Here is an 18,013-nt window from a genome sequence, read left to right as displayed (position 1 = left end):
AACAGCAATGCAATTCTACAATCCGAGTATTTTAGGGTCTAGATCAGAAGAGTGTTCGTGAGTTTAGGTCTACGTTCACAAGTAGTAGGTAGTATATGTATGTGCATATGTACAGGTGGTGGACCACGTCAATATTTACCATTAGTACTACCTAATATATCCAGAGAAACCATATAAAAGGAGGGATTTCCCACCAAAATTGAAATTGAGAATTATATAGTATCCTGTATATCTTACACAAAGTTCCGGAATTTCTTTCTGGTGTTCCCGGCGAAGCTTCGTTCGCTCTTTCTTTCCTGCTTCATTCAGAAACACATCTGCACTGAAGAATCGCCCCAAACAACGTCCAATGGCTGTCGTTCGTCTAGCCGCCGTCGCGCTAGCCTTTGCGCTATTACGTGTCAACAGCCCGCTCCATACCGCCCTGGCGTTTGGCCTTTTGGGGTATGCTATCACCTCCCACTTGATTCCAAGACTAGGTTCCAGTTTTATTAAGGTAGGTCTCAAGGGAAGAGACTTGTCGAAAGCGCCGCCGGTCGACTTCATTCCCGAGCTGATGGGGGTGGTGCTGGCCGTGACGTACATGGTGCTTTTGGTGTTGATTGTGCCGTTCGTGTTCTTCAAGTACTTGGTGTCCTTCCTGGCCATGTCCAACGACGACGAGCTCTCGGACTTGTTCAACACGCAGTATCGCTCCATAGAAAACAACCACATGTTTCCGCACAATAAGCTTGCGGAGTTCTTGAGTGGTGCGTTGTGTCTCTTGAGTACCATTCTTCTAGGCTTCTTCGATGATCTCTTCGATATCAGATGGAGACACAAGTTTTTCCTTCCTGCGGTGGCCTCGCTTCCATTGCTCATTGTCTACTATGTCGACTTCAGTGTCACATCCGTAGTGGTTCCCACGTTCATCACCGCACATCCTATCGGAGAGACATTCGTAGAGTATTTGACGTCCTTTTTTGCTGCCTCTAATGAGCTAGTCACCTACATCACCAATTTGAAATTCACCACGTTGACCACTGACTACAACGTTGCGTCGAGCTCCGCGCCCAAGTTACTCGACTTGGGTATCTTCTACTACGCCTACATGTCTGCATTGTCCATTTTTGCTCCTAATTCCATCAACATCTTGGCTGGAATCAACGGTCTTGAAGTTGGCCAATCTATTGTTCTTGGTATTATTTTCTTGATCAACGACATGTGCTACTTGCTGAGCCCCTCGATTTCCCAGGCTGCTTTCGACTCCCACATGCTCTCTGCCATCTTCATCATTCCATTTTTGGGAGTCTCGCTCGGTTTGTTCCAGTACAACTTCTTCCCAGCCCGTGTGTTTGTGGGGGATACATACTGCTACTTCAGTGGAATGGTTTTTGCTGTTGTCGGTATCTTGGGCCATTTCTCTAAGACTTTGTTGTTGTTTTTGGTGCCACAGATTCTCAACTTCATTTACTCCGTGCCTCAATTATTTAACATCCTCCCATGCCCTAGACATAGACTTCCTAGATATAACGTCAAGGACAACCTCATGTACCCAAGCTACGGCGAGCTTAAGGAAGGATACAAATTGGGCACTATTCTTCTATCGGTGTTGGCTTTCTTTAGGTTGATTCTGGTTGAGAGAGACCAAAACAACCGTATCACAAAGTTCTCCAATTTGACCATCATCAACTTGACCTTGGTATGGCTTGGACCAATGAGGGAAGATATCTTGTGCATAATAATATTGGTGGGACAACTTCTTATTGGAGTTTTGATGATTGCCACCCGTCATACAGTAGGACCATGGCTCTTTGGTTACGACAATTTGTCGTGGGGCGCCAAGTGAATTCACATCTGCCAGTAAAAAAGAAGATTACCTAAATCACATTCCACATATTAGGAAATGGACAAAAGCGAGCCAGAGAAGGCTACAGCTACAATTGTACCATGAATACTTCTATGTGGAGAACGGCTACTCCAGAGAGGCACCTACTCAATAGATTTTGACACATTCAGTTAGAAGCCCATCAAGAGAGCATTAAAATGTCATTTACCGCGAGAAGTGAATCAATTGGATTACAATTTATCTCCATAATTTATGAAATCAGATAGAACCTTTGCGGCTTCTCCCACCCAACTTCCACATGCGCTCTCCTAACCAATCAGTGATATCATAAATGATGAATTTAAAACCAATTTCATCCCAATAAAGAAACACAATCTAAAATTCCCACTAAATATTTCACACCTCCTTAATCTTCATCCTGTCAACCACCCCAAGCTGTCTAATTTTGCAGCCGGTCACGTGATTTTTTTTCACCCGCGAAGCCCATCCCATCCCATCTCATCCCTCATCTCCCATCTTCCCCAGTGAAATCTACCCAAATCCCACTAGCCCAATTCGAACCACCACCATGGATATCGCTAAACCGGTTGGGTCGGAGATCACCTCCGTCGACTTCGGTGTCTTGTCCACCGAGGAGGTCCGCCGTTTGTCTGCCAAGCAGATCACAAACCCCATTGTCTTTGACAACTTGGGACATACCGTTAACAACGGTCTCTACGATTTGGCCTTGGGTGCCTTTCTCCGGAACCTATGTACCACATGTGGATTGGACGAGAGACTGTGTCCCGGTCACCAGGGTCACATTGAGTTGCCAGTGCCAGTGTTCAACCCGCTCTTCTTCAATCAGATGTTCACCTTCTTGAGAGCGCTGTGTCTATACTGTCACCATTTGCGTCTCGCAGAGAACGAGATTCATCAATTCGTGTGCCAGTTGCGTTTGATCCAGTATGGTCTCTTGTTGGAGTGCCAGGAATTGGAGAGCATCTTCGCCAGAGACTCTGACGATGGAGATGACGTCAGCGCTGGCGATGCGTCCAGCAGCATGGATTCCGATGCCAAGCGTAAAATCAGAGAGAAACGCGAGCAGTATGTCAATGAATGCATTGCCAAGGCCCTCGATGAAGGTAGAACCACCGTCAATGGTCTTGTCACTGAGACTGTGGGTGAGGAGAGAAAGAACACCATCCACGAGTTTTACAGACGTATTCTCATGAAGAAGAGATGTGAGAGCTGTGGCATGTACTCTCCCTCGTTCAGAAAGGATGGGTATGCCAAGATCTTCGAGAACGAGTTGCCCGAAAAACAGAAGTCTGTCAACAGAATGAAGGGCTTGAGCCGGCCCGACATGCTCAAAAGCTCTGCCGGATCTTCGTCTTCTCAGACCACCAAGATGCCCACCATCAAGCTGTACTCGGGCTCCAAATACATCTTGTCCACCGAGATCAGAAACATTTTGCGCGCTGTGTTCGTCAATGAGCAAGAACTCTTGCAGAAACTATTCCACGCCAGACCACTAAATACTGCTCCTGTTACGGCCGACATGTTCTTCATCCAAGCCTTGATTGTGCCCCCTACTCGTTTCAGATTGCCCTCTAAGTTGGGAGATGAAATTCATGAGAATGCCCAAAATGAGCTTTTGTCCAACGTCTTGAAGACCACTCTTCTCATCAAGGACTTGAACGATAGAATCTCGGGATTCTTCTCTAAAGACAAGCAGTCCAGTGTGGAAGAACGTAAGATTCTCTTCAACCGTTTGATGAACTCGTTCGTCACCATCCAAAACGATGTCAATGCCTTTATCGACTCCACTAAGAACCAAAACGCCCCAGCTGGTAAAGTGCCAAACCCTGGTATCAAGCAGGCTTTGGAGAAGAAGGAGGGTTTGTTCAGAAAGCACATGATGGGTAAAAGAGTCAACTACGCCGCCCGTTCGGTCATTTCCCCAGATCCAAACTTGGAAACAAATGAAATCGGTGTTCCTCCAGTGTTCGCTGTCAAATTGACATACCCTGAGCCCGTCACCCCTAATAATGTGGCCGAGTTGAGAAAAGCTATCATCAACGGTCCAGACGTATGGCCAGGTGCAATCCAGGTTCAAAATGAAGACGGATCCATGATTTCCTTGATTGGAATGGCACTCGAGCAGCGTAAAGCTGTTGCTAACCAATTGATGACGCCGTCCGGCAACGGCTCCGAAGCCATCAACAAAAAAGTTTATAGACACATCAAAAACAAGGACGTTGTCATCATGAACCGTCAACCAACCTTGCATAAAGCTTCCATGATGGGTCACAAGGTCAGAGTTCTTCCTGGTGAAAAGACCCTTCGTTTGCACTACGCCAACACTGGTGCTTACAATGCCGATTTCGATGGTGACGAGATGAACATGCATTTCCCACAGAACGAAAACGCAAAGTCCGAGGCTCTCAATTTGGCCAACACCGACTCGCAATACTTGACTCCAACATCCGGTTCTCCTTTGAGAGGTTTAATTCAGGATCACATTTCTGCCGGTGTCTGGTTGACCAGCAAAGATACCTTTTTCACCCGTGAAGAGTATCAACAACTCATATATGGATGTATCCGTCCAGAAGATGGTCACACCAACGGCCACAGCCGTATCCTCACAGTTCCTCCCACCGTGTTCAAGCCTGAGCAGCTCTGGACTGGTAAGCAAGTCATTACCACGATCTTGTTGAACATCAAGCCACGGGACGTTCCTGGTATTAACTTGGTCTCCAAGAACAAGGTCAAGGACGACTACTGGGGCAAGGGATCTAAAGAGAACGAGGTCCTCTTCAAGAACGGTGAATTGTTGTGTGGTATCTTGGATAAATCGCAGTACGGTGCTTCTCAATACGGTATCGTTCACTCTTTGCATGAAGTCTATGGCCCTGACACTGCTGGTAAGGCCCTCTCTGTTCTTGGTAGACTCTTCACTAACTACACAATGCAAAAGGCCTTCACGTGTGGTATGGATGACTTGCGTTTGACTGAAGAGGGAAACAAATGGAGACTGGACATCTTGAAGAAGTCTGTTGACATTGGTAGAGTGGCCGCTTGTGAGGTCACCAACTTGGAGTCCGATGTCTCTTCCGACAACAAGGAGTTGCTCAAGCGTTTGGAGGAGATTTTGAGAGATGACAACAAGCTTGGTATCTTGGATGCCATTACCCAATCCAAGGTCAATGCCATCACCTCTCAAGTCGTCTCCAAGTGTGTTCCTGACGGTACCATGAAGAAGTTCCCTTACAACAGTATGCAAGCTATGGCTTTGTCTGGTGCTAAGGGTTCCGCTGTCAACGTCTCTCAAATTATGTGTTTGTTGGGACAACAAGCATTGGAAGGTAGAAGAGTGCCTGTTATGGTCAGTGGTAAGACCTTGCCATCTTTCAAGCCATTCGACACTGATGCTCGTGCTGGTGGTTACATTAAGGGCCGTTTCTACTCCGGTATCAGACCTCAAGAGTACTATTTCCATTGTATGGCAGGTAGAGAGGGTTTGATTGATACCGCTGTCAAGACTTCTAGATCTGGTTACTTGCAACGTTGTTTGACCAAGCAATTGGAGGGTATTCACATCGCATACGATAACTCTGTCAGAGATTGTGACGGATCCATGGTGCAACTCTTGTACGGTGGTGATGCCATTGACACCACTAAACAGTCGCACATGAACCAGTTCAAATTCTGTCTCGACAACTACGACGCCTTGTTGTCCAAGTACAACCCTGGTGACTTGGCTCAACACTTGGACACTGAGACTGCTTTGTCGTATGCTAAGAAGTCGAAGAAGCACATGAAGAAACAAAAGGACCAACCTCATTTCTCTCAGTCCTCCAAGTACGACCCGGTTTTGTCTGTCTACAACCCAGCCAAATACTTGGGATCTGTGTCTGAGAAGTTTCTGGAGCAACTTGACGACTTCGTCAAGAAGGAGGAGGGCTTGTTCGCTAAGCACTCCACCGATGGTGTCACTGAGCGCAAGTTCCGTGCTCTTATGCAATTGAAGTATATGAGATCTCTTGTGAACCCTGGTGAGGCTGTTGGTATCATTGCTGCCCAATCCATTGGTGAGCCATCTACACAAATGACGTTGAACACTTTCCATTTTGCTGGTCACGGTGCTGCTAACGTCACCTTGGGTATCCCAAGAATGAGAGAAATCATTATGACTGCTTCTGCTGCCATTAAGACTCCTCAAATGTCTCTTCCACTTTTGCCTGACGTCACAAAGGAAATGGCCGATTTCTTCTGTAAATCTGTTGGTCGTGTCTGTCTTGCTGAGTTTATTGATGATGTTGTGGTCACTGAAACTTCTGGTTACGCCGCTGACAACGAAGCTTCGGTCAGATCTTACAAGGTCCGTTTCAACTTCTACACCCGTAAGGAGTACGAGGAAGAGTACGATATCTCACAAGATCAATTGGAGAACTCCATCTCTCACACCTTCTTGACAAAATTGGAGCAGGCACTTGTTAAGGAAATGAAGAAGCTGCGTAAAGCAACTTCTGTTCCTGTGATTGGTAAGGCAGTTCCTCGTTCTCAGACCGAGGCCGCTATGGCAATCAGCAAAAACATCGAAGGCGAGGAAGAAGAGAACGCTGAAGATGACAAGATGAAGGCCCAGGGCAAGCAGGCAGTGTCCTACGATGGTCCAGACGACGAGGATCTCGAGAACATGAGAAAGGCCGAGGAGACTTCTGATGAGGAGATGGAGGATGCCGACGCCGAGCTGGATTCGGAGGAGTCTGAGGACCTGAGCGAAGAGGAGGATGATGATGAGAACTTGGTGGCTACTGAAGCCAAAGAGACCAAGAAGAAGGCTCCAAAGGTCTTGTCCAAGAGTGCCAAGGAGAGACAGTCCAACATTGTTTCCCAACACCACTTCCTCAGAAAGTACGAATTTGATGATGAAAACGGTGAGTGGTGTGAGTTTGAGCTCGAGCTTCTTGGTGTTCAGAAACTTTTGATGGTCAACATCATTGAGGACCTTTGTAGACAATTCGTTGTCCGTGAGATCAAGAACATCGGTAGATGTGTTCGCACCGAGAACAGCCGTAACTTGACCACCGAGGGTGTGAACTTCAAGGCCATGTGGGACCAAGACGACTTCCTTGAGGTCAACGGAATCACCTCCAACGATATCAGTGCTGTTTTGCACACTTACGGTGTCGAGGCTGCCAGAAACACAATTGTTAACGAAATCAACAATGTGTTCTCCACATACGCCATTGCTGTCTCCAGCCGTCATTTGGACTTGATTGCCGATATGATGACCAGAGAGGGTACCTACCTTGCCTTTAACAGACAGGGTATTGACTCGTCTACATCTGCATTCAAGAAGATGTCTTACGAGACCACATGTCAGTTCTTGACCAAGGCTGTTCTCGACGGAGAGAGAGAGGATTTGGACTCGCCTTCTGCCAGAATCGTGTTGGGTAAGTTGAATGGCGTCGGAACAGGCTCGTTCGATGTCATGACCAAACTTCCTACTTCTGCTTAAACCATTCATTTGCATACTTTTACATAATACAAACAAAACTTTAGAATATATACCAATTTGGAGATTTCTATGTAGCCACATTTTCCTGTAGGAATTGAGTTAAGTTTAGATTCCTGATTGATCTGAACCGATGATTGACAAGGCGTTCAGAAGCTAAAGGAGAATTAATGTAAAAAATATAAAGATAACATGCAATAAATAGTGACGGAGAATAATGTGATTCACATTTTGATACTAAATATTTGTACTTTTATTCGATTAGTCATGGCGAGACAAAACTCATTGTGTCTGCTCCAAGTCCATAAAAAACTGAAATTATTTAAAGATTTAAGGTCAAGTTATACAAATTCCACCTAAATCTAAATGTTCCATGCAGCGAGAACAAACGTGCTCACAAACGATAGCTTGAAGCTCAAGTTCTCAAAGAACATCGACTTCAAATCGATCTGCTGCTTCCCCATCTTCACCACCGACCGCCACGGAATGGTGATGATACCCCTACTCTCCAAAAACTGCAAAAACAAGTACGCAGACACTCCCAAAAAGGCAATTGTCGTGGATAGCTTTCCTACTATGATCCCCAAGAAAAGCCCAGTGATCGAACCAATGCAAAGGTCGTTGTAGTTCAATTTTTTTTGCAATGGAATAGGCTGTGTGTTGACCCTTACCCCAATAGGAGCCTCGTACCTTTGAGGCATCACAGCATCGTTAAATATAGGTTTTGGTCTTAATATGTACAGAGCACCTAGAACAATAGGAAGCGTCCGGACAGAGGTCCGGAGAAGAGAGGTTCTGGCAAAGGTCGTAAACATGATCCGAGGCTGTTTTTTGTGTTTTTAATGTTGCAGCGTCCTTGAAAAAATTTGGGTGTGGGGAATGTTGGGGATCCATTCGGTTTATAAGTTAAAGTTGCTGGGCTGTCTGCAGGAACCACGATAAGCGAGGTGAGACATTGTGTCAGGGGTAAGAAGAACAAGGAGTTGGAAATTTCGGGAGGCGAGGGGGATCGTAGGGTTTATAAAGTCCGGGGATTGGAATTTCTTTTTCGGTTTTATTCCTTTGCTTTTGAAATGCAGACTGTTACTGGATTAGCTAACAATGGTATGCATATGCTACTACAGGAATGGCTGCAAATACGAGGATGAACTTGCACATCGCAGATGGAACAGTCGAATCGGTTGAAACAGGCCTTTGCACTGGAAAATTGGGATGGAGGCTGAATAGCAAATTATTTAGGAATGATAAAATGGGCAAGAAAGAAAAATTGTGAAAAAGCGATTGAGCCATCTCGTTACATTGGTCCAGCACTACATAACGACGGCAGGATATTAGTTGAAGTCTACAATGGAATTGGTATTGGTTAAATAATAAAGACGATAATGGTAGCGATAGAAATTCATCACGTCATGAGACTCTCAAAGTCTCAATCGATGACTTGTGAAGCTAAGATCATCGAGGAATTGCTGTGAATGAACTGAGGAAATCCAGAAAAATGAAAAAATAACTCTTCAAGAGGGAAATTTTCGCTTTGTACAAAGCTGAAGTCCGTACTTTGTTTTTGATGGGAGCATCGCATGCGTCCGTACATTTAAGAGGAACTGTATCCTAAACGAAGACCATTAACGAAAGAAGAAGCAGGAAGAAAGTAGCCTGGCTTCTAGTTCCAGAGCCGACGAACGAATTGCTGTTGATGGATGCTGATGGAGCTGGAACGGTAGTGGAAGAAGTACTGATCACCAGAGTCAATGCTGTAGATGCTCCGCCTGCCGTAGCGGCCGAACTAAGGGAGCCAGTCTTACCAGAAGCTGATTTTTTAGTTGCAGAGAAAGATTCAACAGGACAATACGTAGTGTAGCTGACAACACCATTGTATTGAGTCACTGTTGTGATGTACACAATCACTGGAGAGGGAGTGACACGACAGCTGAGGCTGGTGCATGAAGTGATAGTGATCAAGGAAGTGGAATAAGAGAAAATGGTGTCTGTACGTTGCGTTGACAGCCGAGAGTCCGCACTTGATGTGATAGAAGCAGAGCCAGTTGAGGTTGTTGGAAATGGAGACGTGGTCGAAATTGAAGACAGATTCCCGTAACTGAATGAAGTCAGAGGCAACACTGGATTAGTGGACGAAGTACTTGAAGCAGGGTCTACAGAGCCAGAAGTGGTGCTTGAACTTGAAGTTCTGTCAGTTGTTGAAGACGTTGGAACTATAGTTGAAGTAGGGTCACTTGTGCCTGACGATGAATCAGAGCTCCGAGACCTAGAGGTTGGGTTCACTTGAGATGAAGAACTACCAGTAGAAGAAGTAGGGCTTGTGGAAGACGACGAACTGGAACTAGAGGTGCCAGAATTGGTGCTCGAGTTGGACCCGGAGGAAGTAGAGGAAGAGCTAGAGCTTGAAGCAGAACTAGAGCCAGAGCCAGAATTGGAGCTGGAGCTAGAGGTAGAGCTGGAGCCTGAAGTAGAACTGGAGCTTGAAGAAGAGCTTGAGCCAGAGCTTGAAGAAGAGCTTGAGCCAGAGCTTGAAGAAGAGCTTGAGCCAGAGCTGGAGCTTGAGCTTGAGCCAGAGCTGGAGCTTGAGCTTGAGCCAGAGCTGGAGCTTGAGCCAGAGCTAGAACTAGAGCTAGAACTAGAACTAGAAGTTGAAGTTGAACTTGAGCTAGAACTAGAAGTTGAAGTTGAACTTGAGCTAGAACTAGAGCTTGTTGACGATGAAGATGAGCTAGAGCTCGAACCGGAGCTTGAAGAGGAGGGAAATGAAGTTGGAACAATTGGGAGCGCAGTTGAACAGGAACACATAGCAGGAACTGGGCGAGAAGGCACTGTTGCGAGGTAAGAGAGAAGGTTCGTAGTGTTGTCAAACTGGAACAGACCCTGGGAATAACCTGGTCCAATTGTAAGAGACACCTGAATCTGCGGATTGAGGAAACTGGAGATAGTCAAGACACCAGTCGCTGGATTGTAGGCAAGAATTGGTATGATTCCGCGAATTTCAATTTTATTGCTATCTCTGAAGCCAAAAACGAATAACAGAATGAATTTACCTGGTACGGGGTTAATTTGAAGCGTTGCGCCTGGTCCCGCAAGATGGACCGAGTTGCTGAACAGGTAGGTATCAACGGAAACATATCCATTCGGGCCGATAAAGATACATCCGGACCCACTGAAATCTGCATAGATAGCAAAGGCAGCCGACACAACACATATAGAAGCATCGTTACGAATAGTTGCAGCTGGAGGACCGACAATATAAGCGCCAGCCAGCCCAAGAGCAACATTAGATGAAATAACCATCGATCCGGTATTGACGAACGTATTAGTGACGTATATGTAGTGCAAATACGACACTTGATATGACAGAACATTGGATGCCAAAAACAACTCTTGTGTGTTTAAGAAATTGTCCGCGTTGATCCCAGGAAAGGTCGGGTTTCCTAAACCAGCGTTGTTCAAAAGCATCAATCCATTGTTGGTGAAAGAAGGCGTTGTCATGGAGAATTGACTCTTATCATAATTTGGGTTAAAAGAAGTTTTGTAAAATTTACCATTGTTAAGAAGATCGCCGACGATAGTTCCAACGGGTTCTAGGAGCACATACGAGATTCCTGGTTGAACGGTAATGCCGGTTAGAATACTAAAAGGATTGGTTTGAATTGTATTTTGCGTGATAATGAGTGCTTTTGCAACAGCGAAAAGCCACAAAAGATCGAGAAAATGCATTTGGGGATAGTAATGTTTTCAGTGAGAAACGGATCTTTGCATCTTAAGTAGTTGCAATTGAAGAAAAGCTTAAAATATGCCCATGCAAGTCTCCCTCAATTGGGACGAATCCATATAGGTGGTGATGCGTCAGACGAACAGTCCGTATATAGGTATTATTTTCTCGATTTTACTGGTTGTATAGCAGATTTCTTTTCATTTTGCATCCGAGTTGAAATCTAATTCAAGCTTGAATTTTGTCCTTCAATCTCTGAATTGTATTTTGATCTGAATATCCGAGGTCGCTTTACAACACCCTGAGTTTCCATTTTAGTTCAGGGTCTGTGTAATGCGCCAATTCCTGCACATGACAGGGAGGATAAGAATTTGGCGTTTTTGGGTGCAGGACAATTATTGATATTGTTCATTCCATCTGAACAGTATGGAGGCCTTGGCCAAAAACGGTTAAAACCTGGTCGCATAACCATCTGAAGCGTGGTTGTCATCAAAACAAAGTTTCTTTTTTTGGGTGGGGCGACTCTTCTGAATGCATATTAATCATGAGGCGTTCGTATTTGCTTCTGAGAGAACGTGAGGCTCTCTGTTGGTAGAATTCAAATCTTTCGAATCAAAAGTGATCCAACGGTATGTGAATGGGATAGAAATGGGATTGGGGATTCGTATGTTTGTGTCAGCGTGAACTGTATGTAGAGGCGGTTCAAAGCCTAATCGATGCTGTGATTTGCAATTGATTCACTTATCTCTCCGTTACAGGTGGACTGGCGCCTCAAGGTTAAGGTGCAACACGAAAACACCAAATTGAAGCTTAACTCCAGGGATCACTGTCGCTATTGATCGCGAATAGATAGACCTGAAAATTAAATTTGCTTTGTGAATTGTGATTGATTTTGAATCGAGGAATACCGATCTAGAACCAATTATGAGTCAGTTTTGAATCCAAGCTACAACACCTTGATGGTCTTAGAAAGGCCCTTTCACGTAATTTTTTGTTTGATTTCGGTTCGATTCGGTCAAAGGAGGGGAAGAACTATCCAGGAAAGAATCAAGGAGCAGCATGCTCCCAGGATTCAAAACAATGAATGCTAACAGCGTCGATGTCCCCAATCTATGAACTATTTTTGACAAACCAAATCGGCTTAACTACGAGTATTTCGATTGTGTGCCAATTGACAGTGCCAAAAAATTATACGAGTTTCTAGGTCCTCAGCACGATGGCGATTCAATTCATGAGCTCGTATCAATCACCGATGCCATAGTAGTCCCTATTGGCGCGGAACTAGCAGAAGGGTGGTACATTTCTGATACTCCTACATCCGAGAATTGAGTCAGACGATTTCATCAAACTCTCGAGTCCACATCAAATCCACATAAAATGAATACTAAACCGAACAGTTATCGAACTCTCTATTTATTGGGTCGAGTTCAAACTAAGGCATATAGACATGACTAACGGAGCCCCAGATTCTTATGAAAATACATCACATTAGCTTAAACCTTGGGTTCAAAGTCCTTTCCCAAAGAAACTGCACCTATTCACAGCTACTTCTAAAACACTTGCAACACTCAACTAATTCTCAGGAACAGCCAATCCCACCATGTTGGCGGTCTTACGCACATTGTCCTCCTGACTCATAGTCAAGCCAGGATTGTATCTCTCTAGTAGCTCATTGTAAGTTCTCTGGTTCTGAAGAAATGTCACTACGTTCTTCAAGTTCCGTACGTCTGACTCCTTTTCAAGCATTTGCGCGAGCGCTCCAGAAGGAAATTCGGGATAATCGATCTCTCCAGAGTCGATTTTCTTGAGTTTGAGCTCGACATCTTGATAGGGCTGCTTGGACTTAATGCGGTGGATTTTCTCGTAGGCCAAACGGGCTCTGGTCTCCTTCAAATCATTCTTCCATCTGACCTCAAAAGCCTTCTTTTTGGCAATTTGGATCTCAGACAAGAGCTCCAGCATCAACTTCTTAGTGCTCATGGTAATAATGATATGAGTAGAAGTATTGGAGATTTTCAGCAGTATAGAGGTGAGATACAGGAGATGTGGAGAAATACGAGGTGAACTTGAGATACAAAATTGGTTTACGGGAAATGGGAGCAAAAAAATGACGGTGAGATTTTTGCATTAATTTGATTCGGGTGAATTGTGGTGCTTCAGGTGGTGCTGATCGGTTCTTTACTTGGTTGATGAAAGTGTTAGTGGTCGACGCTGTAGATGTGATCATGAGGAATGTGACTTTCGTGAATTTTAGCTTCATTTGATCTCTGAGAAATTCGCTTGTGTATTGTCGATGTTGTTTTTGGTTCTCGTCTTTTATTGTTTGGCACCTGATGTGACTGACCGTCGTCATAATCGAGGGATAAATGACTTGAAGCAACTTTGCTTTGATTTTGGGAAAACCAACGATGTGAATTATGAGTGAGTGAAATCTGGATCGTTATTGTTGAAGAAAGCAACAGCTGAGAGACCGTACAAGACTTGTAATGGTCAAATAAGTTCAACATTTACTATGATTAAAGATGAAGAAGCAGGGAATTGATAATGCTTAAACAATATTGTTTAAATTTAAGAGTAGGTTTTCACCTTTGTAGACTCCTAGTGCTACAATTCATCCCTCTTCTACCACTTCCAAAGAGAATAGGCAGAGAATAAAACCGAGCCGCAACCAAAAGGACATTAGTCTGTAATTAATTTTCTTGAAAAGTTGATAGAATTCTCAATATAGAACTTTCTCGTGATGGACAAGATCTTCTCCGACGAGATACATTGATCCGTCAAGTAATGTCATGTAAACCCACAAACTCTCTTAAGCTATCGCAAAACCACTCCAAATTCCATTCATAAAGGGATCCTTTAAAAGAATTAAAAAAAAAATAAAAACAAAGAGGTCAACCCTTTCCACACACCAAAACCCGATCCCTCCTGGCTGCAAATCCTGCCTCTACCACCAATTAACAAGACGTAAAGAAGCTACAGAGCCAACACAGACCAAAAATCAAAGACTCAAACTGTCGAAAATCCAAACCCTAACCCATTGAACCTCCAAAACCAACCAAGCCAAAAAACCCAAAAACCTAAAACAAACAAAATATACAAAATCGCGCCGACAGAACATTCTCCTATTTCCTCACCAGTTTCCATCCCCGCGCTAATCTAGAGTCCGACTTCCATGGAAAAGAACCCCAATCACATCACTGGAGCCGGAAAATTCTGCAAAAGCAACCACTCCAAAACCGAAAAATTCACAGCCGCCAAAAATTTCCAACAACAAATCCCTAAAATTTCAATCCGCCCGGTATTTCCATCTTCCCCACTGTCCCGCACCCGCTTCCGGACCAATAGTATCGAGGCTCGGCCCCGAGCCAGGGTAGTGCGAATTTTTCCACACCGCACCTCAATACTTCCAGCTGCTGTGCCTGTCTTTTCCCATAACTCCATCACAATGTTCAGACAATCTATCAGCAAGGTATGTTTTGGTACACGCATGTAGAGGCGGCCGAGGGCTACGCGGCAGTGCAATTTTCGTGCCATATGGTCCACTTTTGGCCGAATTACCATCGGTGATGACTATTGTGATACGTCCATCAATATCTGCGAGAATAGCGCTACCGGACCCGGATCTTTTCGCAAAGCGACTGGATCCACCTAATAACAACGAGAATCGCCTTGAGATCTGGTTCCGCTTCAAATTTCCGCCCGAAATCACCTCGATGACGTACCCCGCTCCAATTCAACAGAACTCCAACAGCTGAGAATTGATAGGGTCGATGATCCACAATGTCTCAAATGCAGTTAGAACGCTTTCTGTTGTATAATTCTCCAGCTATTTCCCTGCCATCAGTCTCATCCCGCCGCCATTGTTCCCCGCTTCATCTCCATCCTCTTGAACACAGATCAGTTTTACTAACGTCTCCAGGTTCGTGCCTTCGCCACCGTGGCCTCCGCAGAAGCCGTCTTGCCAAAGAAGTACGGCGGCAAGTACACCGTCACCTTGGTTCCAGGTGACGGTATCGGTAAGGAAATCACCGACTCCGTCAAGACCATCTTCAAGGACCAAAGAGTTCCTATCGAGTGGGAGGTCGTTGAGGTTTCTGGTTTGGCTGACGACCCTCAAGGTGTCACCGAGGCCGTCAACTCCTTGAAGAGAAACAAGGTCGGTTTGAAGGGTATCTTGTACACCCCAACCAACGCCCACGCCAAGTCGCTTAACGTCGCCTTGAGAAAGGAGTTGGACATCTACGCCTCTTTGGTGTTGATCAAGAACATTCCTGGTGTCAAGTCCAGATTGGACGGTATTGACTTTGCTTTGGTCAGAGAGAACACCGAGGGTGAGTACTCCGGTTTGGAGCACCAATCTTTCCCAGGTGTCGTCGAGTCCTTGAAGATCATGACCAGATTCAAGTCCGAGAGAATCGCCAAGTTCGCCTTCGACTTTGCTCTCAAGAACAACAGAAAGGTGGTCACTGCCATCCACAAGGCCAACATCATGAAGTTGGGTGATGGTTTGTTCAGACAAACCGTCAAGGACGTCGGTCAAACCTACCCAGGTATTCAGGTCAACGACTTGATTGTCGACAACGCCTCCATGCAAGCTGTTGCACACCCTCAACAATTCGATGTTTTGGTCACTCCTAACTTGTACGGTTCCATTCTCTCCAACATTGGTGCTGCCTTGATCGGTGGTCCAGGTTTGGTTCCAGGTGCCAACTTCGGTAGAGAGTACGCTGTTTTCGAGCCAGGTTGCAGACACGTTGGTTTGGACATCAAGGGTCAAAACACCGCCAACCCAACTGCCATGATCTTGTCTGCCACCATGATGTTGAGACACTTGGGCTTGAACGATGAGGCCGACAAAATCTCCAAGGCTACCTACGACGTCATTGCTGAGGGCAACGTCAGAACCAAGGACATCGGCGGTACTTCCACCACCACCGAGTTCACTGAGGCCATTTTGTCCAAGTTGAACGCTTAAGCGTAACACTTACTCTATAATAGAAGGTAAACATATTCGAATGAATGTAGAATGATAACAAAAAAAAAAAAAACAGCCAAAGAAACCAAGTCAGAATACTTTCTTAATTATTTGTTTTATCTCTTTAAATTTTTCTCTCTTTCGTAATTTGTTCCTGTTCTGATTGTGAATCATCGGCGACTCCGAGATTGACGGATCGACCAGCCGGAAAATACCCTTACACGGCTGGGTGCAATAGAACCACCCACAAAAAGAAACTACACGAAGACCCAAAATAAACAAATAAAAACAGCCGGGCTCATAACCGCAAAAATATAAAAGAAGCCCATTCCCCCTTCAGAAAAAAAAGCTGGCCTCCCCGTTATCCCCCATTTTCCCTCGCTCGATCTGGTCCGGTCTCCCACCCAAAGAAGTCAACTTCCCCCCGCAGTACACAGGATGGTAATATATATATTACCTGGGCGAACCGCACCTCCAGCGCTTCTTTTTTTTGGTTTTGGTTAACGAATTTCGTTCATTCCTTTAACAAATTTAAAGGTTTCTACAGCTACTATCATGTGTGACGTCGTCTTGGGTTCCCAATGGGGAGACGAAGGTAAAGGAAAGTTGGTGGACATTTTGTGTGAAGACATCGATGTCTGTGCCAGATGTCAAGGTGGAAACAACGCCGGCCACACCATTGTTGTGGGCGATGTGAAGTACGACTTCCACATGCTTCCCTCCGGCTTGGTCAACCCCAAGTGTTTGAACTTGTTGGGTTCCGGTGTGGTGATCCACGTTCCTTCGTTCTTCGAGGAGTTGGAGAATTTGGAGAAGAAGGGCTTGCAAGGCAGAGACCGTTTGTTTGTGTCTTCCAGAGCACACTTGGTGTTCGACTTCCATCAGAGAACCGACAAGTTGAAGGAGGCCGAGCTTTCCACCACCAAGAAGTCCATCGGTACCACCGGTAAGGGTATCGGCCCTACCTACTCCACCAAGGCTTCTAGATCTGGTATCAGAGTTCACCACTTGGTGTCGCAGGAGCCTGAGGCATGGGAGGAGTTCAAGGTCAGATACAGACGTCTCGTGGAGTCGAGATACAAGAGATACGGCGAGTTCGAGTACGACGCCGAGGCCGAGTTGGCTCGTTACGAGAAATACAGAGAGCTCTTGAGACCTTTCGTCGTGGACTCTGTTGACTTCATGCACAAGGCCATTGCTGCCAACAAGAAGATCTTGGTCGAGGGTGCCAACGCATTGATGTTGGACATCGACTTTGGTACCTACCCATACGTCACTTCTTCTGCCACTGGAATTGGTGGTGTTTTGACTGGTTTGGGTATTCCTCCAAGAGCCATCAAGAACGTTTTTGGTGTTGTCAAGGCCTACACCACCAGAGTTGGTGAGGGTCCATTCCCTACCGAGCAGCTCAACGCTGACGGTGAGACCTTGCAATCTATTGGTGCTGAGTATGGTGTCACCACTGGCAGAAAGAGAAGATGCGGCTGGTTGGACTTGGTTGTGTTGAAGTACTCCAATGCCATCAACGGCTACACCCACTTGAACATCACCAAGTTGGATGTGTTGGACACCTTCAAGGAGATCCAGGTTGCTGTTGCCTACCACCTCAACGGTGAGAAGTTGTCGTACTTCCCCGAGGACTTGAACAAGTTGGCCAAGGTTGAGGTTGAGTACGTGACTCTTCCAGGATGGGAGCAGGATATCTCCAAGATCACCTCTTTCGAGGCCTTGCCTGAGAACGCCAAGAAGTACTTGCAATTCATCGAGGACTTTTTGTCTGTTCCTGTTAAGTGGGTTGGTGTTGGCCCAGCACGTGAGTCCATGCTTGTTAAGAACTAGACTGATTGTAATTTAGAACCATAGATAATGAAAGAGAAAAGAAAAGAGAAGAACTAGAAGAAAAAAAGAGAAGAAGAAAAAGTAGAAGCTAGGAAGAACAAAAGTAAAAAGGAAGAAAAAATATAAGGAAACGATAGAACACAAAGAAAA

General features: G+C 45.3%; 7 protein-coding genes across 7 annotated transcripts; 4 read left to right on the top strand and 3 right to left on the bottom strand.

The window, feature by feature from the left end:
• Positions 1-349: 349 nt before the first annotated feature.
• On the top strand, positions 350-1,828 carry PUMCH_003387 (uncharacterized protein; the record flags this gene model as incomplete). The annotated part of the gene is made up of 1 exon (XM_063022354.1): positions 350-1,828. One exon carries the CDS (start codon positions 350-352, stop codon positions 1,826-1,828), a length of 1,479 nt encoding a protein of 492 aa, XP_062878424.1.
• A 568-nt stretch (positions 1,829-2,396) lies between these two features.
• On the top strand, positions 2,397-7,334 carry PUMCH_003386 (uncharacterized protein; the record flags this gene model as incomplete). Its single annotated transcript, XM_063022353.1, has 1 exon — positions 2,397-7,334. The coding sequence occupies one exon, from the start codon at positions 2,397-2,399 to the stop codon at positions 7,332-7,334; it is 4,938 nt and encodes a 1,645-aa protein (XP_062878423.1).
• A 359-nt stretch (positions 7,335-7,693) lies between these two features.
• On the bottom strand, positions 7,694-8,146 carry PUMCH_003385 (uncharacterized protein; the record flags this gene model as incomplete). Its single annotated transcript, XM_063022352.1, has 1 exon — positions 7,694-8,146. The coding sequence occupies one exon, from the start codon at positions 8,144-8,146 to the stop codon at positions 7,694-7,696; it is 453 nt and encodes a 150-aa protein (XP_062878422.1).
• Positions 8,147-8,939: 793 nt separating this feature from the next.
• Positions 8,940-11,054, bottom strand: PUMCH_003384 (uncharacterized protein; the record flags this gene model as incomplete). Its single annotated transcript, XM_063022351.1, has 1 exon — positions 8,940-11,054. One exon carries the CDS (start codon positions 11,052-11,054, stop codon positions 8,940-8,942), a length of 2,115 nt encoding a protein of 704 aa, XP_062878421.1.
• Positions 11,055-12,621: 1,567 nt separating this feature from the next.
• Positions 12,622-13,029, bottom strand: PUMCH_003383 (uncharacterized protein; the record flags this gene model as incomplete). The annotated part of the gene is made up of 1 exon (XM_063022350.1): positions 12,622-13,029. The coding sequence occupies one exon, from the start codon at positions 13,027-13,029 to the stop codon at positions 12,622-12,624; it is 408 nt and encodes a 135-aa protein (XP_062878420.1).
• A 2,410-nt stretch (positions 13,030-15,439) lies between these two features.
• On the top strand, positions 15,440-16,024 carry PUMCH_003382 (uncharacterized protein; the record flags this gene model as incomplete). The annotated part of the gene is made up of 1 exon (XM_063022349.1): positions 15,440-16,024. One exon carries the CDS (start codon positions 15,440-15,442, stop codon positions 16,022-16,024), a length of 585 nt encoding a protein of 194 aa, XP_062878419.1.
• Positions 16,025-16,579: 555 nt separating this feature from the next.
• PUMCH_003381 (uncharacterized protein) lies at positions 16,580-17,863 on the top strand (the record flags this gene model as incomplete). Its single annotated transcript, XM_063022348.1, has 1 exon — positions 16,580-17,863. One exon carries the CDS (start codon positions 16,580-16,582, stop codon positions 17,861-17,863), a length of 1,284 nt encoding a protein of 427 aa, XP_062878418.1.
• Positions 17,864-18,013: the final 150 nt, after the last annotated feature.

This window comes from Australozyma saopauloensis, chromosome 4, assembly GCF_035610405.1.
Source record: "Australozyma saopauloensis chromosome 4, complete sequence".
Classification (NCBI taxonomy): Eukaryota; Fungi; Ascomycota; class Pichiomycetes; order Serinales; family Metschnikowiaceae; genus Australozyma; species Australozyma saopauloensis.
This window is presented reverse-complemented; position numbering and strand designations above follow the sequence as displayed.